The sequence below is a fragment of the Melitaea cinxia genome, chromosome 24 (genome assembly GCF_905220565.1).
Source record: "Melitaea cinxia chromosome 24, ilMelCinx1.1, whole genome shotgun sequence".
Lineage (NCBI taxonomy): Eukaryota > Metazoa > Arthropoda > Insecta > Lepidoptera > Nymphalidae > Melitaea > Melitaea cinxia.
The window spans coordinates 11,701,436-11,729,237 of record NC_059417.1 but is presented as its reverse complement, the minus strand read 5'-3'; the positions used below and the strand labels follow the sequence as shown (position 1 = coordinate 11,729,237).

The 27,802-nt window shown below is 36.1% G+C and overlaps 2 protein-coding genes across 2 annotated transcripts in view; one reads left to right on the top strand and one right to left on the bottom strand.

Annotated features, from left to right (window-relative positions):
• Positions 1–12,945, top strand: part of LOC123665668 (protein 4.1 homolog) — a 31,388-nt gene extending 18,443 nt beyond the window's left edge. The window contains exons 12-18 of the mRNA XM_045599936.1: positions 220–5,862; positions 6,050–6,265; positions 6,711–6,806; positions 8,942–9,022; positions 9,526–9,633; positions 10,047–10,157; positions 10,864–12,945. Coding sequence (XP_045455892.1) covers positions 220–5,862; positions 6,050–6,265; positions 6,711–6,806; positions 8,942–9,022; positions 9,526–9,633; positions 10,047–10,157; positions 10,864–10,935 — 6,327 coding nt within the window. The 3' untranslated portion in view covers positions 10,936–12,945. The remainder of the gene's footprint in view (positions 1–219; positions 5,863–6,049; positions 6,266–6,710; positions 6,807–8,941; positions 9,023–9,525; positions 9,634–10,046; positions 10,158–10,863) is intronic.
• A 4,022-nt stretch (positions 12,946–16,967) lies between these two features.
• LOC123665437 (pancreatic triacylglycerol lipase-like) lies at positions 16,968–26,791 on the bottom strand. The gene is made up of 7 exons (XM_045599745.1): positions 26,620–26,791; positions 25,918–26,014; positions 24,275–24,435; positions 21,525–21,647; positions 19,149–19,391; positions 18,362–18,542; positions 16,968–17,736 (listed from the first exon to the last, which is right to left on the bottom strand). Exons 1-7 carry the CDS (start codon positions 26,789–26,791, stop codon positions 17,577–17,579), a joined length of 1,137 nt encoding a protein of 378 aa, XP_045455701.1. The 3' UTR covers positions 16,968–17,576.
• Positions 26,792–27,802: the final 1,011 nt, after the last annotated feature.

Genomic DNA, 27,802 nt, shown 5'->3' with positions numbered 1-27,802 from the left:
TTTTGTAATGTACAAATATTTGTAAATATTCGTATTAGAGGCATGCAAAGCATTATCTGTTCGATTCGCACTCAATGTATGCGTCGATTGAACAACAAGCTGCCTTAGAGCGTCGCCTACACTGATTTCAATGTTATTATGTCATGTATTTTATTTTGTATAATTGTTTTCTTATGTTATTATTTTTTTCTTTCATTCCAATCCCTCGTCCGTCATCAGGGAGGTTTCGGACTTTTCGGTGCCAGAAAGGACAAATCGCCTAAAGATGATAAATCACCTAAAGAAAAATCCCCGAAAGAAAAATCACCAAAAATTAAAGATAAGAAGGTCAAAGACCCGAAAGCGAAAGTGGCTGTGCTCGATACTTCAAACGACAGCTCGAACCTTGATAGTTCAGTTGATAAGAGTCCTGTGAAGGGTGACGGTAAACCAAGCTTTACTAAACCATACGAATATACAGATACGGAAAAGAGTCCAACTCGTAAACCCTTTATCCAAGGTGCGTTTAGTTACGAAAAAGAACCGATTTCTGATGAAAAACAAAGAGCCTTGGATGATAATCAAAGTCCGGGAACAAGAAAGGCAGGTTTAGCTTTTAATTACGCTCCAGGCGAAGATAAGAAAGTTGCTGAAAGCGCTGAAAAGAGAAAAACGCCGGAAGATCCGAGCAAACTAAAAACGCCAGGAATTGATTACGTCCAATCAGCGGCATTGAAAGAACAAGCTAAAGTGCCTAAATCCAATTTGATAGATCCTACACTTGCATTGTTAGATGCTGAAAGAGCGCATCACGAGGCCCCTGTAGCTGTTGCTCCTGTGGTTGTTAAGCCCGATAATGAGATTCAAGTTGTTATCATAACTGGTCGTTATAATCCAAAGTCAAAGAAATTAGATGATGCCAACGGCACCGTTTTAGTTACTAAGGGTACGTTAAACAAGGCGAATGGAAAAATACAAACGGAGAAGGAACTTATTAATACTAAATCTGGTCAAATAAATTATACGGACCCAGCAACAGGAAAAGAAGAAGTAAAGAATGGTCATGTTGATTCTAAAACGGGACACATATTATTCACAACTGGTGTCGTTGATCCAAAGACAGGTAAAATAGACCCAACTTTGGCTCAACAATACTGTTTCGTAGAGAAATCTAAAGACAAAGTCGGTGCTAAGCCTGGTAGAGAAGTCAATTTGGTTGTTATAACTGGAAAGTATGATGGTAAACATAAGAAATTAGACGCGTCCCATGGACATGTAGACGTTTCTAAGGCTGTTGTCGCTTCTGATGGTACAATCTCATCTAACTATGGTCTTATTGATCCAAGAAGCGGAAATATTGATTACATCGACCCTAAAACAGGAAAACAAGATCCAAAACAAGCGTATGTCGATCAAAAGACAGGTAATCTTCTACTTACAACAGGGGTAACTGATCCAAAATCTGGTAAAATTGATTCATCATTAGGACAACAGTTCAGTATTGTGGAAAAAGACGCCACGAAAGCTAACAGAGAAGTTCGGTTGGTAGTGGTCACAAGTAAATACGATTTGAAGAACAAGAAACTAGATCCCTCATTTGCTCATGTGGATTCAATCAAGGGAGTTCTTAGTGGTGCTGACGGTAAAATATATACTGAGTATGGTATTATTGACCCAAGGACTGGTGATATTCAAGTAACTGATCCCAACACGGGCAAGCAAGAGATTAAACACGCAGTTGTTGACCCGAAAACTGGTAACATTCTCTTATCATCGGGGGTTATTGACCCAAGAACTGGAAAACTTGACACTACACTCGGACAACAATACAGTATCGTAGACAAACCTACATCAACTTTTGCTTCACTACCTGGAAAAGAAATACAAGTTGTCGCTATTACTGGAAAGTATGACGCAAAGAATAAGAAATTAGATAATCCGAATGGCTTTGTTGAGACGTCACAAGGTATTATTAGTGACAGAGACAGTAAAGTCCACTGCAACTTTGGTATTTTGGATCCGAACAACGGCAAAATCTATTACACCGATCCTAAAACAGGTAAACGTGATTCCAAGCAAGCCACTATGGATCCTAAGAGTGGTAGTTTCCTCCTAACTTCTGGCGTGATTGATCCTAAGACGGGCAAAACTGATTCATCTCTTGCACAGCAATTGGCTATTGTTGATAAAGACGCTCCCAAAGGAATACCTGAAAGACTGGTCAATTTGGTAATTGTAACATCAAAATACGATCTTAAGAACAAAAAGCTTGATCTATCTAATGCTCACGTTAACGCAATTCCCGGTAAAGTGGATGATGACGATAAAGTACACACTGAACTGGGTGTTATCGACCCAGCTACTGGTCAAATTACAGTTACGGATCCTATAACCGGTAAACAAGAAATTAAGAAAGCTGTAGTTGATAACAAAACAGGAAACATGTTTCTCACATCCGGAGTTGTTGACCCCAACACAGGCGTAGTGGATCCGACATTGGGACAACAGTATACAATTGTTAATAAACCTAAAGACACATTCGCATCTGTACCTGGTAGAGAAGTACAACTTGTGATCATTACCAGTAAGTATGATCCTAAATACAAGAGGCTGGATAATCCTAATGGTCATATTGAAACCTCACGTGCTATTATTGCCTCTGACGGTAGGATACATTCGAACTTTGGTATATTAGATCCCAAAACAGGCAAATTAGAACAAATTGACCCTGTGACTGGAAATCCAGAAGTGCGAAACGCTGTTGCAGATCCTAAAACTGGACACCTTATTCTTACATCTGGTGTTGTTGATCCTAAAACAGGAAAAGCAGATTCATCTCTTGCCCAACAGATTAGTATTGTTGACAAAGACGCTAAACCAGTTGAGAGAGAAATTCATGTCGTCATTATAACAACAAAATATGATCCGAGGACAAAGAAAATTGATCCTAGCCAAGGAACCGTTGAAACCGTTAGCGGCACAGTTGGTCCTGATGGCAAAATACGTACTGAATTTGGTACGGTTGATCCTGCAACCGGAGAAATCACAATAACCGATCCTAGGACTGGCAAACAAGAAACAAAGAAAGCTCAAGTCGATCCAGCAACGGGTCATATGTTGATTACGAGTCAAGTTGTTGATCCAAAGACTGGTAAAGTGGACCCTGCTTTGGCACAACAATACAGCATTGTTAACAAACCGGTCGTATCACATGCAAAACCAGCATCTAGAGGTGAAGTTAGACTTGTTATTGTAACAAGCAAATATGATCCTAAATCAAAGACTGTTGACGCTGGTGCTGGAACCATCGACGCTTCCAAGGGCTACGTTAGCACTGAAGACGGAAAAATACACACAGACTTTGGTATTATTGACCCGAAATCTGGTCAGATACTTTACAAAGATCCTATTACAGGAAAACAGGAATTGAAGCAAGCTGAAGTTGATCCCAAGACAGGAAATATTATAGTGACATCGTCTGTTGTGGATCCTAAGACGGGTAAAGTTGATCCTACATTCGCTCAACAATTAGTTATTGTTGATAAGCAGAATGTGCTGTCTAAAGTAGCGCCAGTTTCTCAGAGAACTAGCTTACCTCCTGCCTCGTTACCTTCACCTGTAAAGACTCCTAGAACTACGCCAGTTCAAACACCCTTACAGTCGCCAGTACGAACAACATCTCCCATTGTAAGCCAATTTCAAAAGGCCTCACCAGTTACTACAGTTCGAGCGATGACTCCAACTAAACCGACGACAGCGCCGCCAGAACCGCCTAAAAGGAAAATCGTTAAAATTATGGTCGTCTTTACAAGACTTGATCCTAAGACAAAGAAACCAGACTTCCATACTGCTGAGGTTGAACACTTAACTGGAGTCCTTGATCCAAACGGCTTAGTTGAAACCAAGTACGGTGTTATAGATTCAAAGAAAGGCAGTATCCTCATTACGGACGTTGCAGGCCAAAAGCAGACTAAAGATGGATTGATTCTTAATGAAACTGGTCAAATTTTCATTAATTCTGGTGCTATTGACCCTAAAACAGGCAAAATTGATTCAAATATGGGCATGATTGTAAGTATTGCCAAACAAGATGATCCTGTAGTAGAAATCACGACAATCACAGGTCCAATTGATTCTAGAACAGGCAAGGTAAATATTGCTGATGGTGTTGTTGAGCATACAAAAGGTAAAGTGGACGCTGAGACCGGAAATATTTCAACTAAATATGGTGTAATTGATCCTTCCAATGGTGTAATATTCGTCACTGATAACTATGGAGCTCAAGATACGAAATCTATTCAGATTGATGAGAATAACGGTCAAATAACAGTCGTTGGTGTTGTCCATCCAAAGACCGGAAAAGTAGATCCTGAATATGGACAAGTACTCGTCGTCGGCAGTCACATCGATCCTGTAGTTGAAGTTACGACATTTGCAGGAAAATTAGACACTAAGAAAGGTGTCATTGAACCCAAACATTCAGTCATCGAAAGTAGCACAGGTCAACTAAATCCTGATAATAATAAAATCGATACTAAGTACGGACAAATTGATCTCGTTAAGGGCACAGTGACGTATAATGATCCTAAAACCGGAAGATTCGAGAGTAAAGAACTTAAAATCGACCCTGTTACCGGACAATTTTTGTTACGAAGTGGACAAGTTAATCCTAAATCTGGAAAGCCAGATAAGGATATTGGTAGGTTGATGTGTCTAAGAATAATCCAGACTAAAGTGGATCCCATCACTGGCAAGCAGATTGTTTCTAATGATCCAAGAAACGTCAAAGTCGATCCCAAAACAAATCAAATATGGATCGCTGGGCCAAAAGACCCGCTTACCGGAGAGGTTTTGTACACAGCCGGTCAAGTCGATCCAAACACCGGATACATTATTACTATTTACGGTCGAATGGATCCTAAAACAGGAAATATTACGAGAGCACCGGATGTCGACAAATCTCTCATTAAAGTCGATCCAGTTAACGGACAGATTTACACGGCCACCGGAGACGTTGATGAAGATAGCGAACCACTCTACTCCGCCTCTCAAGTTGATCCCGGTAGCGGTGAAATATACACTAAAGTGGGTAAAATTGACCCAAGAACAGGCAAGCTTATCATTATTAGAATTTATGTCATCACACAAAAGGACGAGAAGGGCAGGGTTAAGGAACTCGACCCCAAGGAATGTACAATCGATGAAACGACCGGTAGGATCATAACAACTAAGACAGTTTACGTCTACCAAATCATCGATCCAATTACTGGTGAGACAATCGACGTTGATCCAGATGACCCAAGGCTGAAAGGCGCGCGTACTACTGTCACTCAGACTATGACGCTATCTGGTAAGATCGACCCTGTCACGGGAAGAATCAAAACGGAATACGGGGACATAGACCCGGACACAGGTGATATAGACCCGAGCACAGCCGTCAGAGACCCTGTAACCGGACAGCTAATTTTACACTACTCTCAAATAGATCCGTCACATTTTGAAGATAAGAGCGGCAACTACACAATAGAAAAGGAAACCCACGACTTACCCGCAAATATTGACATTCAAACAGTAAACACGCACAAATTTTCAACTTTCGGAAAAGATGAGAGCCCGGCGCGTGGGGACGAGCCAAAAACCTTCACAGAGTATACAACTAGCGAGCATATAAGGCATCAGGGTTACGTGTCATCCTCCACCCCTCTATCCTCCAAGATTCCAGTTTCACAGCGCTCTAAGAAAACACCGACTCCGCCTGTCGTCGTCAAAACAACCACAAAGCAACTGCTGACGAAAAACGATGACGGCGTCACTCACAACGTGGAACACGAAGTCGAAAATCTCGGAACCGGAGAGGTCACGTTTTCGACTCACACGAATAAGGTTCGTTGTAACGATTAGTGTACACTTAACGGGCAAAGACGCCTTCCCTCTTTTTTTGTATTTTTTTAATATTTTCGTTGTTTTTTCTTTTTTTTTCTTTAATATTTGTTTTCGATTAATCACCGAGCTTGTGCTTAGTGTGTTAGCTCTGTAAATACCCGGCATGTTAGTGTAAATGTAACTTTAGGCGGATGTGGAGCCGACGGAGGGCAAGAGCCCCTACGTGACCGCGAGGGCTGTGACCACCCGGACTGCTACCACTCACCATGACCTGGACACCCAGGCTCGGACTCAACAAATGGAGGAGAGAACAGTAGCCCAGACCCTTACATCATCAGCTACTCGCCAGGAACAAAGAGTCCTAACCCAGGAGGTCAAAACCACAGTCACAACCGGAGACAAGGTTAGATCTCCATGTCCCTAATGCCCACTCATTGGCATGGTTTGTTCTTAATTTACGATTTTTTTTTTTGTTATCATTTTATATCGATCCTCAACTTTGGCTCATTTCCTTTTTTTTTTCGTTATCTGCTTGTATGGCAGCTTTTTCAATGCGCTTAAAGAAGCTTTTCGAAGAGAGTTGAAACTGTAAAAGTATTATCTTGACTTATACTTGTCTGTAATTATTATTTGTATTTGGATATTTGAAAAAGCCGTCATAATAATGCATGTTGGATTATGTTCTAATTTGATTTTTTTTTCTTTCTCTCTCTCCCCCTCATCAAAATCAACTCGACATCAAACTTACGCATGGTGTGAACCCATTGTGATAATCCCATGATGGCACGAATAATTCCGGACATTTGCCATGGAATTCACGTTAACCTCATGAAAACCCATGATAGCAGCTAACTAGACACGGCTCGAATAGTTCCATAAGCAGTGGAGACTCGGGGACCCCCATCGACTTCGAAGAAGGGGGTGAAGGGCACTACTACGTCACTGTGAGTATTTGAATGTCTTTGATTGAGTGATTTGGAATTATAAGTCATGGTACAGTCACAAATAAGTAAATTATTAATGGAAATACTAAGTTTTCATTGTTCAATATGAAATATCGTTCAAAATCCAAATAAATAACAGATTTGACACAGGCACTAGTGAAATAATGGTTAACTTATATCAGACAAATAGAGGATTTGATAAAAATCTACTGTTAATAAATAATTTTCTATATAATATTTTTTTTAAGGTGAATAAAATAATAATTTTAATACTGACTTCTAACGCCATCTACCTGTAAAATTAAACTTGAACAATCAACCTTTTTTTTATTTTGATGATGTACTATATTTTTACAATAATTCCTAATCACTTTTATTTATTTTGAAGTTATCAACAGGAATCTATAATATTTTTATTAGAATTTAAGTACAGAAAGGAAAAAAATATATCGACATTTAAGGTAAATAAATGATTTATAGTTGACAAATAATGAATGTTTTAGAGTATTGTGCAATAAAATGGATGTGGCATGCATTATCATATAAACAGACATAAAAAGTGACTTATTTTGAATACTAGTGTATCCAATAGTGTTATATTTTATTAGTAATTTATAAGGTACTAAGTAATAGAACCTAGATGATTTACGATTCTTTAATTGAATCGAAGTAATGTTTTTCTTTGCACCTACAATTTGTTTAAATATTATTACATGTCTCTTTATAATGATTTTATAAATCTTTCGATAAACTAGTAACCTTAATATGAATACATTTTTCATTTTAGTTTTAATACTGGTCATTCATTCATAAATTATTTTATTGTAATGAAAGAGAAGAAAACAAAATACTCTGTGTGGGTAGTTTTATAATTTTATTTTAATTCATATGTTAAGACACCTAGGGTTGGGAGATTGATATTTTTAGGTGTTTCTTTCTAATAGTTGTGCTTCTTTTGTCATGATAAAAGCAAATCAATATGAAAAAAAGAAAGAGTGGTAATTACCATTTTCCCAATTAATTAGCACATTTTATAATCTAAAATTAGAGTAAAATGTTAATGTCCTTTTTCATATATTAGCAGAGAAATGAACGAAATGACTCAGTCAGAGTAACGATTTATCTTTATTGAGCGTAAGCACCGAGGTCGCATATAATTGTTATTTCCGTAGTCACTTAAACGTGTCTGTTCGTACGTTGTAATGCATGTGTCTGCATGTTTGAAGCAAGGTTTTGTGTGATTCGTTTGATTTTTTTTGGTTTTTTTTTTTTTTTATAAGATTGCATATTAGTGTCGAGTTATGAAGGTTAGTAGATTTTTTTGAGTATTTTAGTTTTTGTTTGTTTGTGTTTCAATATGATTTGTTTTGTTTTTTTTTTTTTTTGGAAGTTTAAATTTTTTTTTGTTTTTTTTTTGTTTTATTGGTTTTAATATATTTTTTAAAGAAGTTTGAATAACAATAAAGTATAATAATAATTTCTTTATTTCAAGTTAAAATAGTAAACGCATATTAATTACATGTTTTTTACAATTTTAGATTAATAGTAATAAACTGCCTCTGTAAATACGTATAAAATTAATTATTTTTACATTAAAAAATATTCGAATTGTTAAAATTTAACACGCAGTAATCAATAAACGTGAAGGACTAGTCATCACTCGCGGTTTCGTTCGCGTTTACATTTTTCGTCGACTGTTACTCTACTGAGAGTGGTTGCGTTATATTTTATAGCCTATGGTAGCCTAGAAGCGGCTATGGTCCAGACTCCAGAGTAGTGGTGTTGTAATGGTAAAATAATTATTAATAAATTCAATATTCTAAATATGTTATTGCTAAAACGTAATTAATATATATATTATAAAAAAATATATATTCAACTACTGACTAAATTTACGACAAGTAAGTTACAATGTTAGGTGATATGCACATTTGAACTGTGCCGCAAGTGCTTATGGGTTCGATCCCCGCTCATGACAAATGTTTACCTAAATACGCCGTGCTGGTATTTGTCGTGGTCTGCACATATGTGTATGTTATGTATATATTATATTATAAGAACGTTATATAACGTATATCAGTATGTAAAAGTTAAACGAATATGTATTAAGTATTATATTATTTTTGTGCGTGTAGGAGCCGGGATCGCAACGCACGACCACCACATCGACGGTGATGGGTAATGCTCCATTCGGCAGTATGGTGCATGGGGCCGCTGCTAGGGTAAGATTACCTTATATTAAAGTGTGTGTGTGTGTGTGTGAGAGAGAGAGAGCACACATATTTTAATGTACACCCTTGTAAAGGTATTAACATAAATTACTGAAATATAATATTTGTAATGATGTTCATTGATATAACAGCACAGCTACAAGTACACAATTTCGAATGTAAATGTTGATAATTTAATGACTAAAATTGTCTTAATTTTTTTTGTCCTAATTTTGTTCTTTGTAAACTTGGATGGTTGTGTCAAGCAATGCTTTTCTAGCGTCTCTATGCTCTTCTATCAGCTATTTTTATTTTAATATTATATAGTAGGTAGGTAGGGTGTGAGGTAGAGCTTTGTTCTATGTAATTTAAATATATACATATATGTTCATTGTACATAAATATGTATGTACAATTATTAAGTATTTATACTTTTAGGAAAGGTTCATGTAGGCTTCAGTATGTTAAAAAAAAGTAGAAATAAATGTTTTTTGTGTGAATTATTCCAGATGAGCACAGGACCACAACCCTCGCCTCCAGAAGAAGTTCCGGCGGAGGGTGAGGTGGTGTCCTCGCAGACCATCAGCTCCAAGACGCGTACTGTCGAAACTATCACCGTGAGTGTATACAAGACGCTGAAGTTGTTGCAGCTTAGTAATAGTGATGTGGAGGAACAGATGAAATATTGCTGAGGTGGGGCACAGCAGGAAATATTCTGCTCGATACTCTGGAGCAGACCATCTGGGGAAGTACCTCGACCTTACAGAAGGTCACAGCTAAATAATACTGCTTGCAAGCAGTGTTGTGTTCCTGTTGGTGAGAAAGGTGACCAGAGCTCCTGGGGGATTGGGGACAGGTTGACAATGCGCTTGCGATGCTTTTGGTGTTGCCGACGTCTATAAGCTACGGTAATCGCTTACCATCAGGTGAACCGTACGCTTTTACAACCTTTGTATTATATTAAAAGTGGAATGTTTGTTTTCATTAATTAATTTCATGTATTAATGATTGCATTGTTCGATATCCTCAGTACAAGACGGAGCGCAACGGCGTGGTAGAAACTCGCGTCGAACAGAAGATCACCATCCAGTCTGATGGAGACCCCATCGATCACGATCGAGCACTCGCTGAGGCCATACAGGTACATCATGCTGCCCATTTGGGGATTTAGGTCGATACGGTGGGAGGGGTGAACTGAGGAGGTCGGTGTGACGGGGGTACAGGAACAAGCAAACATTTACCAAAATTTCGATTCAACACAGAGATGTTACTGTATTGATAGGTTAACTTTCTTCGTTAAATTAGACCCGCTGGTTTTGGAGAACAATATCCTTCAGTGTTGTATATAGGACAGTGTCTTAGAAATAAATTGAAAATTAAGTATCATGACCTTGAAATGAAATGTAATCGAAATTAAAGCTTTATTTTCTGAAGAATATAAAAGTCATAATGTATAATTTCGCTGTGTAGCTACGGTTAGTAAAGAACCTGCTAGTCACCCTCTCTATTCCCGTGGGTGTCGTAAGAGGCGACTGAGGGATAACAAGGTTCCACTACCACCTTGGAACTTAAAAATCTGACCGATGGTGGGATAACCATCCAACTGCTGGCTTTGAAATACACAGGCCGAAGACGAGCAGCAGCGTCTTCGGTGCGACAAAGCCAGTCTGTGGTCACCAACCCGCCTGCCCAGCGTGGTGACTATGGGCAAAACGCATGAGTTCACGCCATTTTTAGCGTGAACTTGTGGACGCCTATGTTCAGCAGTGGACTGTGATAGGCTAAAATGATGATGATGATGAATGTATAATTTACAATATAATACATAACACATTTTAAATTCGCAGGAAGCAACAGCGATGAATCCAGACATGACGGTCGAGAAGATCGAAATCCAGCAACAGAGCACGCAGCCCTAACAACATAGCCCTTACTTTAACCTACCGTACCCTTACCCTACCTTTACCCCACCCTTACCCTACCCTTACCCTACCCTTACCCTACTCTTACCCTACTCTTACCCTACCCTACTAGCATGACAATGTAACGCTTTACACCCGTTGTCTTGACATGTCACGATATCTTGTATATATTGACAAAATGTCAGAAGCTCGGGAGCTTTCGATGTTAAACAAATCAATTCGTATATTGAAAACGATTCGTTTTCCATATTTAAATGGTTCGTAAGGAAAACGGATCGTTTTAATATAAGGACGCGGCTTAACGCCCAGTTTCTTATATTCAGAAAATTATTCGTTTTATATTATTATTAAATAAAACGGTTCGTAGGTAAAACGAATCGTTTTCTAAATATAGGAACACGGTTTCAATCGTCGAAACGGCGAAATAATTGTGTGTATATGGAGACATACGTTTAGTTGTAAGTGACGTCACGGCGAATATTATCTAAGGTTAGGAATTTTTTTATATATCGATGTTGTGTCGAAGCGCACTCTTATGTTAATTATATTAAAAGTATGCAATTTAAATTGTATGTAAAAATTATTATAAGTGAACGCAGCATTTTTGTTTGGTTTCTTTTTGCCGATACAAAAAATCGGTTCTATTAATAAGCTTAGGCTAAGCGGATATCTAGCTGGGTTTTTTGTACTAAACGTTGCCATAGCGGAGAAAAGTGTTGTATCTCGAAGGATTCTATAAGCGTTTTTACCTCGGCCTTACAGATAAATAATACTGCTCTCAAGCAGGGTTGTGTTCCTGCTGTGAGTGAGGAGAGCTCCTTGGGAGGGTTTAAAGAAACGTTTTTCGATATTAGCTTTAAACATGTCACGACTTAGACCACCGTTATTTAGATTAAAAATGTAAAGTTTGTTTTTTTTCTCTCTAAAATCTCAAATGACCTGATTGTGTTTAAAAAAAAAACTCGATTGACAGTTCAAACATTTTGCCGCGTAAATTTGACATTCGACTTTTTTTTCGTATTTTTATGTTTACTTCATAATTCTATGTCTATGTAAAATGTTATACGTGTTGAAAGAAATGTATAAAAAGCGAGAATGTCAGGTTTGTACGTGCAATCGGGACCTAACGTTTAAAAATATAAAATAATAATTATTTACGACATGTTGCTGTCATATTACACCATTTAGGTGCTATTTAGTAATGTATGTCTTGTGTGTTAGGACTTTATTTTTTTAATTTGTTTAAAGCTGGCAATACAGCTTTATACGGCTTGTGCGGGATAATCTAATAAAATTATAGATTTTTGTGCTCGTAAATTAAAAAAAAATATGTTAATTATTTTTTATGTTACACTGACATTTATCACAGATAATTAATTTTTTTTTTTTTTTTGGTAACTGAACAAACATCTGTAGTTTCAGTTACTGATTTTAAGCTAGGACTTACACATATTTAAAATTTTCACATTTAATAATAAAAAGCCAGTTAAGCATTTCGTATCACAAGCACAAAATTATTATACGATTCAATTCCGAAAACGAAATTTTAACCAACTTTGTCAATAAAATATAAGTATTAAAAAGCCCAGACATACCTCGAGGTATTGCCATATTCTTTTTTACATTTTTTTAAAAATATTTAAACTTCTTTACAAGCAGAAACTCGTTAAGTGTTGATCGTATAATAATAAACATTTAATTAATATTATTTTCACTGCATCAATAATGTATAAACGACCGGACATTCCAATATACCTGGGTATCACTTTAAACTAATCCCATATGTATTATTTTTTTCACTAATATTTGATCTGTGGGCGGTTTTATTATCTGTATTCAGTAGATGTTTTCTAATATATAGGTAATTATTTATAGTAGTATTTATATGCACAAAATATTTATTTTTTTCAATAACAACATTTTTTAAATCTGTAACCGCCCACGGATAAAGTAATTCTAAGACAGATGTACAATTATTAATTAATATATTTCTTATTCTAGTTGTAACGTTTTTCTATTTCAAATTAATTTAAAGTATTTACTGATTTCGAATCAGTTTCTCTTTATTATTTTATTAATATATGACATTATATTTTATTGTGAGTTTCTCAATGCGCGTGTTTTGAGGTAATTTTTTTTTCAGCGGGGTTAATTAAAGTACAGTCAGACAAACAAACCTTGATTTTAATGGTAAGACAGCTAGTACACCGGTTAAATATAATTATTTGACATTTGATTTAAAAAAAAACAATATAACTTTAGTAACTTTTTAGACCACTGTTAACCCTTTCAAATTAATTTCTAAAAATATCTTATTTTTCTTCACCATTACACATTTATACAATAATAATTAATAATTCAATCGTATAAAATTCATAGGTACCGGTGTACTAGTCACTGGTAGGCAGTCTTCGCTAGTACTTTTCCCACAATATTCTGTCTGTACGGTAATAAAGTAGCGCGTTATAATTTTGATATTTATTGAAGATGTTTATTTTTGTAAGAGTCCCCAGATCCGTATTATTTGATATTTAACGAAGTTATTAAGTAACAGATATTACAAATAAAGATGCTTTGTTTTATACGAGTTTTATTTTATACCACGTGTATGTTCATGTTATCTATTTGTGTCTTCCTATCTAACTGATAGTATAAATGTGAAAGTTTGTGAGGATGAATGAAATTACACAGGTGAAGCCGCGGGCCGCGGCTAGTATATTAAACTGTACCCACGACTGCAATTACATACGAGTATTTTAATTATCATCTCTTACACAACTTTCGGATTTTATCGCGGTTTATTAAGTTTTCTAAATGCCCGACGCTTCGAATACTTTACAGTTTACAGCAACCACGGTCACGGCAGGCTCTTAATAAACCGCGATAAAAACCGAAAAAGTTGTTTAATTATAATGAGTGAAACTTAAACATTAGAAAACAATTTTTCATCCCATCTCCCAAGAGAATTAAATTTTTTTTTATGTCACTAGGTCGACAAACAAGCGTACGGCTCACCTGTTGGTAAGCGATTACCGTAGCTTATAGACGCCTGCAACACCAGAAATCGCAAGCGCGTTGCCGACCCAATCCCCAATCCCCCAGGAGCTCTGGTCACCTTACTCACCAACAGGAACACAATACTGCTTGAAAACAGTATTTAGCTGTGATCTTCTGTAAGGTCGAGGTACTACCCCAGTCGGGCTGCTCCATATTTTAAGCAGGAAATTCCTGCTGTGCCCTACCTTAGTCAATTTCGAGATAAAAAGTATCCTGAGTAATAACGTAGAATTAATATTCGAAGTATTAAATGAAATCGTACCGACTTTTATTCAAATTCAAACTTTCAAAAATGAGAATGTGTGTAGAGACCACTCGATCGCTCGACTCTGTTAGCGAGTTATCACACGACTATATTTCTTTATTTTTAACTGACTTCAAAAAAAGGAGGATGTTACTCAATTCGACCGTATAAATAAATAAACGCTTCACATTCAACGGCCCCCAGTAAGATTTTCTCATGTGTCCGGGCTCCGAAAACAATATACAAGCACAAATGCAATTATGTATGTTCGGGGATAATTTCGTCGTTTATGCATCGATTTTGATAATTCTTTTTTTGTTGGAAAGGAGATATCCGAAGTGTGGTACCATGATAAGGAAACCAGGATCTGATGGTGGGGTTCCAGAGAAATCGAGGGAGACTCTCGAAAATTCACATAACTTTTTACTGGGTGTACTGATTTTGATGATTTTTAATTTAATCGAAAGCCGATGTTTATTATGTGGTCACATTTAAATTTCATCGAAATCTGATTACAACTTTTGGAGTAATCTTTGATAATCTGGGGGCACGGTAGTGCCCCCGCCAAGACGAGCCAGAAAAGAAAAAAAAAAAAAAAACGAAAAGCACTACCTATCTTTTCTCGAAGTGCTTCGTCGTTTTTTTGAACCCCCATAACTTGGGTTTGGATTATACTAGATAAACAAAATTCTCGGAATATAATGTCAATAGTAAACTTATTAAACATATAAAGTTTCAATTACATAGCTCTTATACTTTAGATTTTATTGATATCTAAAAAACCCCGATTTCGTCACTCACTGATGATCATCAAAATTCTTAGAGTACTTCCTGAAGTCCCAGAAAGCTGAAATTTGGTATGTAAGCTAGTATTAGTACACAAACAAGAAAAAAATTCTAAAACTTGGAACTTTTACCCCCCAACCCCTTAAACTAGGGGATGTAAGTTTGTATGAGACTTCCGCAAAATTTTGATGCTAGAGATCTGAAAATTGATATAGGGACTCCTAGTTATAGTTCGCGTCATGTAAAAAGAACGCTGGCCTTGAAGCTGCGCAGAAGCGATTTATCGGTCTATTTGGTGGTACGGGGCAGGGGGACGGGAGTGTTTATCACTGTCGCATGCTTGCCGGTGTGCTATTGGTTGACAGCGGTTGACAGTTCGACGTCGACTCAAATTATTATCGCGCACAAAAGTTTTAAATTACAAAATTCTCCATTTACTATTTATTTCACTAAAAAACAATTATCAATTTATCATTTTAAACACATAAAAACTATTAAGATACGAATATCGAGAGTACAGATAATTATTATTTTTGAATACGACATTTCAATAACTAAAAAATTTGTTATTGCTTTTGTTTTAAAAAAAATTGTGATTTTGTAAAGTGATAATTATTATACTTATTTAGTCCGAATTATTCGCACTTGTATTTCTAGTATTTTTTAATGTACCTACCAATAACCATTATACGAAGCCGCGAGTGAAAGCCTAATTAAAAAATAAAACAGTAGTACTTGTGCGCGAGTATACCCATGCGCAAACGCACCCCCTCCAGTTTCTTTCAGCGTTCTTTTTACATGACGCGAACTATACTCCGTCTTATAAATAATAATAATAAAATACATCAAAATAAAAATCGGTTATTAGTTTATGTCGAAAATTTACATTTTGTAATTTTGGTATTTAAGTTTTGGTGGAGATCACCGTTTGCATATCAGTTCAACATAAAATCAAAAACAACGTGCTTAAACCGAATATGGTGAAGATTGGATGATATTAATGGTATAAAATGTGTCGGAGGTAAAATGCAGCTATAATATTGTCATAAGCAACTTACAAAAAGAAGTGAAATCCCACCAAAAACATTTTCATGTAAAATGTTGCCAAGACGAGATCATATGGCTCGCACTGTCAAAAAGTTATCAGATCTCATGTAGAGCCAAGCTTCTAACTTTACACGTCCTAACTCTACAAACCCTAACTTCACAAACTCTACACACCTTAGTCAAAATATGTGGCTTGGCCGTTTCGTTACTACCGGCTGCCGATGTTGTAGATGACGACTTTCCTGTCTCATTTATATATATATATATTTTCTCTTTTTATTTTTATTTGTATTATATGTATATCAATTATTCTTCTTCTTTATATTTTTTCTTCAATAGAACTATTGTATAACAGAAAAGTAATAAACAGTGAATACATTTTTCACCTTACGCCCACGTTGAAGGTAGCGAAACGGCCAAGCCACATATTTTGACTAAGGTGTGTAGAGTTTGTGAAGTTAGGGTTTGTAGAGTTAGGACGTGTAAAGTTAGAAGCTTGGCTCTACATGAGATCTGATAACTTTTTGACAGTGCGAGCCATATGATCTCGTCTTGGCAACATTTTACATGAAAATGTTTTTGGTGGGATGCGTATTTACTTGACTGTTTTTTCGTCTACCTACGTTGTATTATTTGTTGATGTAATTGAAGTAGGTTTTTTTTCGATTGCCAGCAAACAATTATATTAATATATTGACAATTTTAATGATTATTATTACGAATAATTTATAAAAATATGAGAATGATGACATAAATAAAATAACGTTAAGCAAGAAACGCATTAACAAAAAAGACTAACGAATATTTTGGAAACATTTGAAAAAGTGGTCGAAGGAAAAAAGCGAAGGGGGTAATGTTTGTAAGTTTTCAACTCAAAACATATAAAACTCATAAATAGTATCTTACGCTTTTATTATTAACAATTTACTCTATGTCACAGGCATATTTACAAATGGCAAGTTTATTGAATTATATAAATATATGTCATTATTCTTTACTCATCGTTTTACGTTCTGTAACAATTATTTTATAATAACTTCATGGTAACTATGTGATAAAAATACTTTTGTGTAAACTCAAAGAGACTAATAATGTATATTATACTCTATTATTAACAAACACTTAGAATTATAAATAATATATATTAGTCAGATAGTCTTTGCTAGGCTCTTCTATTTTAAAGTCTTGCTTAAGAAACGAAATGGGTCTGAATATATTTTTTTAAATTGACAGGTAAGTGGTAACTGTCATAATTGCTTACGAAAAAAAAATTGGTATAACACGACCACAACTTTAAAAAAATAGTTAAAAAAATTAATTCGTTAGCCGAAGACAAATTTTAAACCTTAGAAATTTAGTCAAGACGATTGTTAGTGTAGATAATAGTTCGAATAATAAGAGTTTATGATCATTTGTAAAACTTAACGTATTGAAACAAAATAATCAAGTGCAACAAGCGTATTAACATAACTAAGTCAACAAATCTTGAGATTATTCCAAACAATTATCCGAATATTCCAGCTCCGATGTTACCAATGTTCTTGACAATACCATCCATGTTTTTGTACTTGATGCCGCTAAGACCTAGACCGAAGGGGGATGAGCCAGCGGTCTGGAGGTAGTAAAGTCCTCTGGTGTCTGGTTTGGTAGCGTAGCCCATGTAGCTGGAATTTCATATTAATGTTTTTAATGTGGGTCTAATTAAAAAAAAAAATTGTCTGTGGTGTTAGTTCAGTAAAAAATGTAACAGTTAATTTATATTTTTGTTGTAAGTAAATAAATATCTGATATTCAACGGCGTATAATGTGAACACAATCGCAAACACCCAGAAAACGACAACCTCCCGTGCAACAGGCCTTTGCAACCATTTTTTTACAGTTTGTGAATATAAATCTTTTAACAACAACTTTTTTACAGTTTGTGAATATAAAGTGACTTCAGAAAGTTTCGTCTGTTAATACTGTTATCGTAAAATATCTGAAACTTTATATCAGAAACCTGTATAATTAGGCCTATCAGGGCTTGTTTGACCGGTTGTAGATAACGCTATTTGACGGTTGACGGTATTCTTAAGACAAAAGTTTAATATAATTGTTTGCCATCGAATTGCACAATATTTATAAGATATTTATATTCAAAATATTCGTTGTTTATTAATTGTGGAGAAACGGATGGACCTATTCTACCTCTGTTAGAGTCTATTCGTAATTTATGTGTAAGATAAACTCGACACTGAAGCGGTGAAGCCGGCCCTAAGACTATAATAAATGTTTAAACGACAGTATTACCTATAGTCCTTCTCACACTTGCCCTCCTTGTACGCGTCCCAGCTCTTACACTTGAGCGCCGGGAAGGCGTCGGGCCGGACCACGCTCTCTCCGAACAGTTGCCAGGAACGAGAGTGAGAGCACGTCTGAAACAGGCAGTTGGGCTGCATGGCACCGCTGTTCGGGTAGAAGTCTACGTGGCCTGCGGAAATTGTAATCATTATTAGTATTTAGGTATAAGACTTGTCCATTGTCACAGTTTGTAGGCTTGATTTTCGCCCTGATTGAGTGTAATAATGTGTATTTATTTATACATATATGTATTTATAATTATAAAAAATCTATTACAGCCGGTTGTTACCCAATAACCAATAAGTTGCGTATTTTAGGAACAGACGACCGTGTGTGAATGTTAAACATACTCATATTTATTTATTTTAGCTTAAGCTTTGTAAAATCTCACTGCTGGGCATAAGTCTCTTTCTCCATGTTGGAGACGGGTTGGAGCTTAATCCACCACGCTGCTTCACTGTTGGATGATATATTTCCTACTATGACTATGGGACGGTGGAGAGACCCTATGTTTTTGCAACTACAAATATCCATATTCCTCCATTTATTCGCCTGCACGGTACACGCACTAGTATAATACAGCGGTCGTCAAATTATTCAATTATTTACTTATTTTACAAATTACCCTCACGAACGAACAATCACAATATAGCGATTTTAAAGCTATATAAAGACGACTGTATTTTATGATCTATTTTATTTTGGTGCACAATAAAATTATTTGAATGTCACTCACCCACAGGATCCTTAATTCCGTAAACACCAGCATCTGTATGTATTACGTCAACGAACTCTGCATCTGAATCTTTCAACCTCAGCTCCGGGTCGACGTGACTGAAGCAAGGACCGGCCGGGTCTAATCCAGTTATCCGGCCGATTTTCTTCCCGGTCAAGTCGTGGAAGGTTTTCCCCGTGAAACCGGCTATATGCGCGCCCAAACTGTGTCCGATTATGTGGATAAGTTTCGGGTCTTGACCCTCTGTAAAAAACGGATAAAATATTATTATACTGTTTTAATTTTTAATTTGATTCTTTAGTTTAAAATTTAGTAGACTTGTAATTAATAATCCAATTTTGTTTCATCAATTATTAAAACAAATATACAGAATGTATTTTTTATTATTATAATTCATAATCATAATTGCTATAATTCATAATTTTATCTTTTAGGTAAGTATTTATTTATGATTGGGCACCGTCTTTGTACAATTGTCTATTTATTCTTCAACCTATATGTATGTATTCATGGATGTACCCACAATGGGGCAAGGTGGGACGTTTGCCCTTATTTTTTAACGTGGGGTAAATCCATCATCGATACTCTCCGGTGCGGGGCGCCAGAGGGTTATGTCAAACTCCTACTGACTAAAAACCACCACGTGTAAGTCGTCCGCCTGGGTGGGGCGAGATGAGGTCGCACTAGCATTCACCACCTCGTCCCGGGGTGCGTTTACTCTACCCTAACTAGAAGCTAGTAAATATTTTAGATTTCTATAAGGAAATATAAATAATAAATCTATCTGATGTAGTCAAAACCTCCGCAAGCCATTATTGAAGTAATGTGATAGTGACGTTAAATGAAAATTTACAGGATTTAAAAGCATTTTATTTCTACAACTAATTGGTTTTTACATTTTTTGTATTTGCCCCACCTTCACAAAATTCTGTGGGCTCATCTTACACATACAAAATATCTTTTTAAACTAGAAATATAGTTATTTCTATCTGTATCCTGATTGCATAAGTGATCAACATACTGCATTATATCAAGATGATCTTCACTTATTATAATTAACAATCATCAATTACGTTACACAAACAACACAATTAAAATACTTAGTCTAAGGCTTTGGTATGACATAATAAGGCGCCTTAAATGAATCAAAGGCAAAATGCATAATTACATAGATATATTATGTATTCCAAGTAATTTATGGTAGTGGTATGTTTATGGTTAAAAAAAAGTATTTATAAAGCTATAAAAGAACAAAACAAGACATAAGACAAGAACTCGTTGTTTCATTTCTTGTTCGTATCTTTGTTTGATGATTTGTCACTTTAAGGTTTTACTTTGCAACGATTGTTTGAACACACTATATAGGCTACAATACGTTTCAATAAACATACTTTCTTGCGTAATAACTCTAAGTATTCATAGTAATGCGATACGATACGCTTCAGCCTGTAACATCCCCTTACTGGGTAAAGGCCTCTTCCTCCATGTAGGTTATTTATACTTTAAAAACAAATTGTCCTGTTTTATTGAATGAAAAATTCTTTACGCACCCTTCAGGAGTAAGTTGGTGAATGCGTGACGAGAGAGTTATGAAAAGTGTGATAGGGCGAGGAGAATGGAAGTTGAGATGGAGGTCTAAGTTAGATGGAGCACATTTGTTTTATAATTTTCATATTAGCCTTAAAAAATTTCTTTCAAAAGTTTCCCTGTTGTATTATATTATACGTAACACAAACGTAAAATGTAATCGAATAATTATGCAAGCAAACCAATCTACAGGCCGATGTAACGACATCGAGTTATTTTAATTAAGTATATTAGACCACATTATCGCTTACAATGTCACGATATCCTTTAGGTGCTGATATCTCGCTCAAAGTAAATTTCGTTTTGTATACGAAAAAAAATTAAATAAAAATAAATAAAATCATTAAAAAATACTCATTCAAACCAGAATTGAACCAGCAATGTCAATAACAGATCAAGTATAAATATATATCTGTCATTCGCTTTAGATTGTAATATTGGGATATTATTTAGGAGAAGGATCAGAGCTTAATCCACAACGCTACTCCAATGCGGGTTCGCGGATATATTCCCTACTATGAGTAACGATCGCTATCAGATTTACTTGATAACAACCGGGACCGACGGACTTAACGTGCTCTCCGAGACACGATCGGGAGACCCACAAGGACTGCATAAACACCCAGATCACGGCAAACATCTGTATGACCAATACAAATGTGCGGGGATCGAGCTCGCGACCGTCAGCGCCACAGCTAGCCTAGCTAGTAGCTATAGCTAGTCACAGCTGCTGTGACCGCTGCGTCAATGCGTCGTATATAATATGAATATAAAAATAGGGTAACTCACGGTAGACGATTGAAGCCAATGTTTCTCCAAGCTTCTCGCCCATAAAGCGCACGTAGGTGGTGGAGCGGAGGTAGAGCCAGCGGATCAGGGAGCTCCCGTCCAGAGCTATCGTACTCAGGTGACCTAGAATACACGTATAATATACATAATAAATCAATAAACATACGCCTCACACTCAACTGCCCCCACTAGGATTATCTCCTGTGTGTCCGGACCCCCGACACAAGAGTACTCCTTGTGGGGGCGTGTGTGGCGTTAAGTGAGGTGTTTTTTGTCTATATATTATATTTATTGCGACAACGTCGCCGAAATGTTGAAAATCTCTAAATAAAAATTGTGGTAAGTCCTATGTGAATAAAAATAATGATAGTGATCGTAAAATATAAAAAAATATTTTCAATGGATCAAATATTTTACCCCTAGGAGGAAATTGAAAAAAAATCGTTTGAAAATGATTAAAGTTCAAAGACAATCAGCGATAGATAAATCTCCATATAAATGATCAGATTAACATGATTGCATACAATCGCTTTATATATTACGACAGTTTAGTCACGCAAACCGCAAAATTATCAAGAAATCATCGTCAAGGCATTGTTATTCTTTTCTTGATTCCTTGCATAAGCAGTGACGTACGAGAATTTCTAGTGCTTCCTGTAATGACTTCATTGATAAATGAGTTAATATGAGTTGATTAAGTTTTACCTACAAGAGTTATATGTATCAGGGCTATTTATTGTTGATTGAAGTCTTTAGACTGGACCTACTAATGTTATAAACTCCTCCTACTAATTTTATAATTGCAAAAGTTTTCGAGGATGCGTGGATGGATGTTTGTTAGTTTTTCACGTAAAAACTATTGAACTGAGTGCCTAATGCCTGCGAGTTTTGTTTAATCCGTCTCGCAATAACGGGCGTAAATTTTAACTTCGTTTTGTATGGGAAATTCGGCATTTCAACCTAGTTCTCGCGTTTGCCGCTAGATGACTCTGTGTCGATTGTATCGTATACTATTCTTTATCGTCTAGGCTGCACTGTTTAAATTCCCATGCAAAATCTTCACGTATAAACGCGTATCTGTCATGTTTCTGTGAATAAAACTCGCACCAGGCACCCTGATTGTAATAAAACTTGATTTTTTTATAACGAGGTCGGCAAACAAGCGTACGGCCCATCTGATGGCAACGATTACCGCAGCTTACACACACATAATCAGAAGCATCTCAAGCGCGTTGCTGACCCCTCTGGAGTTCTTATCGCCTTACTCACCACAGGAACACAACACTGCTTGAAAGCAGTATAATTTAGCTGTGATCTTCTGTAAGCTCGAGGTACATCCCCAGTCGGACTGCTAAAGATTTTGAGCAGGTTATTTCCTACCTAAGTTATACAGATAGCTGGAGTTCCAAAAAAACATACAGATGTATTCTTGTTATTCTGATATTAGCTCGTGATTTCGCTCGTATTTAAATAACAGAAAACGGAAACAAGAAAAAACACATTAATACTCGATCTTTAGATAATTATCTTTTTCTTACGCGGGTAAACAAGAACAAGGTGGAACAGTATCCAATTCCTATTTCCTAGTTAGGTGTTATCACAATTATTTATCAACTAGCTTTTAACCGCGGCTTCGCTCGCATTGATTTTTTTTTTAATAAAAAGAATCCTATGTTACTTCTTATACCTCCAAGAATATGTTGTACAAAGTTTCATGATCATCGGTTGAGTAGTTTTCGCGTGAAAGCGTATAAAACAAACTTACATTCACATTAATAATATTAGTAGGGATTTGGAAGGTAAATTTTTAAAAATCATTTCTTACTACTAACATAGGTTTTTATCCCGTACAAAATACACTTTGAACCGAAAATAATTTTTTTTATGCCGGTTAAATAAATAGGTGTTTTGCTAGAAAAACAAATATTAATCCCAAATTAAAATAATATTTTGACATCTAAGAATTGTCATACAATATTACATCTAAGTGCAATAGGTAATTGAATAATTGTGTTTGCTCGCAAACGAAAAAAAAACCGCCTTCAATTACATCGACAAGTAATACAACGTAGATCGACGAAAAAATAGTCAAGCAACTACGCGTTATCAAAGATTACTCAAAAATTAGTTATCAGATCTCGATAAAATTTATATGTGACCACATGATAAACATCAGCTTTCGATTAAATTAAAAATTATTAAAATCGGTATACCCAGTAAAAAGTTATTACGGAGTTTCGAGAGTTTCCCTCGATTTCTCTGGGATCCCATCATCAGATCCTGTTTTTCTTATCACGGCACCAAACTAGGGATATCCTCTTTCCAACAGAAAAAGAATTATCAAAATCGGTACATCCAGTAGAAAGTTATGCGGTATAATACAGCGTAGGTCAACGAAAAAAGCGTCAAGTAAAAACGCATTATTAGATATAACTCGAAAAGTAGTTGTTAGATCTTAAATAAATTTAAATGGGACCAATTGGCACACACTACCTTTCGATTAAAACAAAATTTGTCGAAATCGGTCTACCCGGTCAAAAGTTCTGATGTAACATACAAAAAAAAAAAAAAAAAATACAGTCGAATTGAGAACCTCCTCCTTTTTTGGAAGTCGGTTAAAAAACATAACAATTTGTATACGTTGTTTCTCGAAATACAGACATTAAGTTGCCTTTAACTTGACCTTGGGAAAAGAACACTCTTTGTGTATGTCAAGCACTATTATTTACTACAATAAATCATCAAATTACCTTTGTTAAGGAACGAATTGCTGATCTCAGTGAAGCTGTCCTTAGTGGGGTCATCCGTGAACCCGTGTATGAAGATGATCAGTTTATCATCTGAGTCGAATGTACGAGCCTTACGCAGGGACTCCGCGGCCGATGTGATGTTTATTATCGTGGTGTATCCGCTACATGAGATGAATAAAGAGCACCAGTATAATATAAAACATTTTATATAATTGTAAATATATATAAACAATTTTTAATATCATATCAAAAATCGACCGTTCCAGCGGGGATCGAACCTGCATCTCCGACTTACCGTGTCGGTGCTTTAGCCAATTAAGCTATGGAAAGATGTAACCACTAGATTTTAGATTAGAAGACACGAAATTTTTGATATGATGATTTTATATTCGGTCTAAGCGACCTCTGTAGTATGTATGTAGAAAAAGGCTTTTCTACGCCCTGTCCTATATTCAAAAGTTGTGTGCCGACCGCCGCTATTTTTGTTTATATCTTTTAATGGTGTACAATAAAGAATATTATTATTATTATTATATTTTATATGTGCAGAAGGTCATGTTATCTTTGTTGAAGAAAGGGTCTCTTCTCTACACCAGAAAAGGTAACAAGACAGGCAAGGAGATATACTGGCAATGTAATAATCTTGCTACACTCTCTACGATAACTCAAAAAGTAATAATTGTGTTTGCTCACAAACGAAAAAAAACCGACTTCAATTTCATCGACGAGTAATACAACGTAGATCGACGAAAAAATAGTCAAAATCGGTACACCCAGTAAAAAGTAATTGAGGATTTTCGCGAGTTTCCCTCGATTTCTCTGGGATCCCATCATCAGATCCTGGTTTCCTTATCATGGTACCAAACTAAGGATATCCCCTTTCCAACAAAAAAAGAATTGCCAAAATCGGTACATCCAGTAGGTAAAAAGTTATGCGGCATAATACAACGTAGGTCGACGAAAAAAGCGTCAAGTAAAAACGCATTATTAGATATAACTCGAAAAGTAGTTGTTAGATCTGAAATAAATTTAAATGGGACCAATTGACACACACCACCTTTCGATTAAAAAAAAAATTGTCGAAATCGGTCCACCCGGTCAAAAGTTCTGAGGTAACATACATTAAAAAAAAAAAAAAACATTCGAATTGAGAACCTCCTCCTTTTTTGGAAGTCGGTTAAAAATAATATTAATAATACTCTTTATTGTACAACACCATTAATACAGGCCACTGATGGACATAGACCTCCAAAATTTCGCGCCAAAAATGGATTGAACTCATGTGTTTTGTCCATAGTCATCACGTTAGGCAGGCGGGTCGGTGACCGCAGAGCTGGCTTTGTCGCACCGAAGACGCTGCTGCCCGTCTTCAGCCGGTGTATTTCAAAGCCAGCAGTAGGATGGTTATCCCGCCATCGGTCGGCTTTTTAAGTTCCTAGGTGGTAGTGGAACTGTGTTATCTCTTAGTCGCCTCTTACGACACTCACGGGAAGAGAGGGGGTGGCTATATTCCAAATGCCGTAACCACACAGCAGCAACACACATACAATTGAATTGAGAACCTCCTCCTTTTTAGAAGTTATAATAAGAGAAGTGATAATTAAAAGCTACATTAGATTGAGTACGTCGGTTTTACAGCTCACCTGGTTTTGTAGACTAGAGTGAGTTTACTCAAATTCGGTTCGCTCTCGCCCTGCAGCTGTTCATAGGACACGCCAATTAATTTTTTCACGTGTTTACCTAAAAAAAGGTTAAACTTAAATTTGTTGGTTAATGATTGTTGAGACTGTTTTATAAAATCAGAAAGTCTTTTAACTTCTACATCTCTTCTTAGACACAAAGGAAATTAATTTCTTAGGGAAATCTTCATATATGGCGTCGAATGGTTACGGTAATCTCTTACCATCAAGCCAACTGTACACATGTTTGCCACAGTGGTAAAAAAGTGTGTTTGTCATCTCCGACGCACGGAGTTTACTCCTTCAGATCGCCTATCTAAATAGGCACCAAAAGGCTTACAAGTCTAAGAAAAAGATTAATAGTACATCAAATGGTAAATAAACACATCAAATAATAGATGGCGTTATCAAAAACGTAACGAGGTCATTTGTTCAGTAGATTTTTTCCTCATATTTATATTTATTTATTTATTTATTTAACACTTTATTGTACACCAAACAAATAAAATAAGCAAGCAACATTAGCAATAATTTGTAGAAAAAAAAATGTACAAAAGGCGGCCTTATTGCTTAAGAGCAATCTCTTCCAGGCAACCTTAGGGCAAAGGAGATGATATATTGACGGTGTAGGTGAACAGTATAATTTTTATATATAAAAAAACTCACATTGTGAAGATCCGACATATGCAATGGTCTCATCGATAGGCTGCTTGACAGTCTGTATCTCCTTCTGGATGCCTTGTCCGATGAAGTCGACGATATTCGTCTGGTTTAAACGCTCGTCACCGGTCGCGTACATGAGGAAGTACGTCATGAGAAAGGAGATAATGCCCCTCATTTCGCCGGCGTTCTGAGTTAAGGTAAACTTATATTAAGAAACGTACAACAACAAGTTAACAACAAACAAAACAAAAAAAGAGTGGGTGAAATATTATTATAAGAATCATCATCATCACTTCAGCCTAATACAGTCCACTGCTGGAAACAGGCCTCTAAAAGCTCGCGCCAAAAATGGCGTGAACTCATATGTGTTGCCTATAATCACTACATTGGACAGGCGGGTTGGTGACCACAGACTGGCTTTGTCGCACCGAAGACGCTGCTGCTCGTCTTCAGCCTGTGTATTTTAAAGCCAGCAGTTGGATGGTTATCCCGCCATCGGTCGGCTTTTTAAGTTCCAAGGTGGTAGCGGAACTGTGTTACCCCTTAGTCTCCTCTTACGACACCCACGGGAAGAGAGGGGGTGGCTATATTCTTTAGTACCGTAACCACACAGTACCATTATAAGAATAATATCCTTCAAATAATATTAGCTATCAATAATTCACACTTGACTTGTGCGAGGATGAAAAGCCGCAAACTGGTATATGATTGCCAGGTGCAGTGACCACCGTGTTATCAAATTAAGTATATTTAGATTACTAATAATTAACAGTAGCGGGATGTAGAGCAAGTATCACTAGAATTCACTTTAACGATGAAATAATAAAAATTATAAAAATCAAACAATTATCACATCAAGTAAATGGTGTTCTAAGTTGTTTTTGTGGCAAAAACTGTATTGATTGACTTCAATCACTTAAAAACATCCACAAAGATGCAAACCAAATGCTTCTTCTATTTCCGGTGATTTCAAATTTTAACAATCAACTGTTGCAGTTTTTTACTGCACACAAGTGTAGTCTGTATAAGTTTCTTATCATTAGCGTGCATCAAAACACGAACAGTGTAAACCAATGGTATTTATAAAAACAAAGCAAAAAAAAAATAAGTGCCCAGTCTATGAATAAAAAAAATCATATAATACATAAATACTCCTTGAAATTAATGTGACATTGATAATCAATCA

Excerpts from the sequence above, each read along its gene's own strand:
- LOC123665437 (XM_045599745.1), bottom strand. The coding sequence starts at position 26,791 with ATGAGGGGCATTATCTCCTTTCTCATGACGTACTTCCTCATGTACGCG. Across the intron at positions 21,648-24,274 it reads CAATTCGTTCCTTAACAAAG|GTCACCTGAGTACGATAGCT; the intron begins GTAATTTGATGA and ends CGTGTATTCTAG. Across the intron at positions 18,543-19,148 it reads CGGAATTAAGGATCCTGTGG|GCCACGTAGACTTCTACCCG; the intron begins GTGAGTGACATT and ends CAATTTCCGCAG.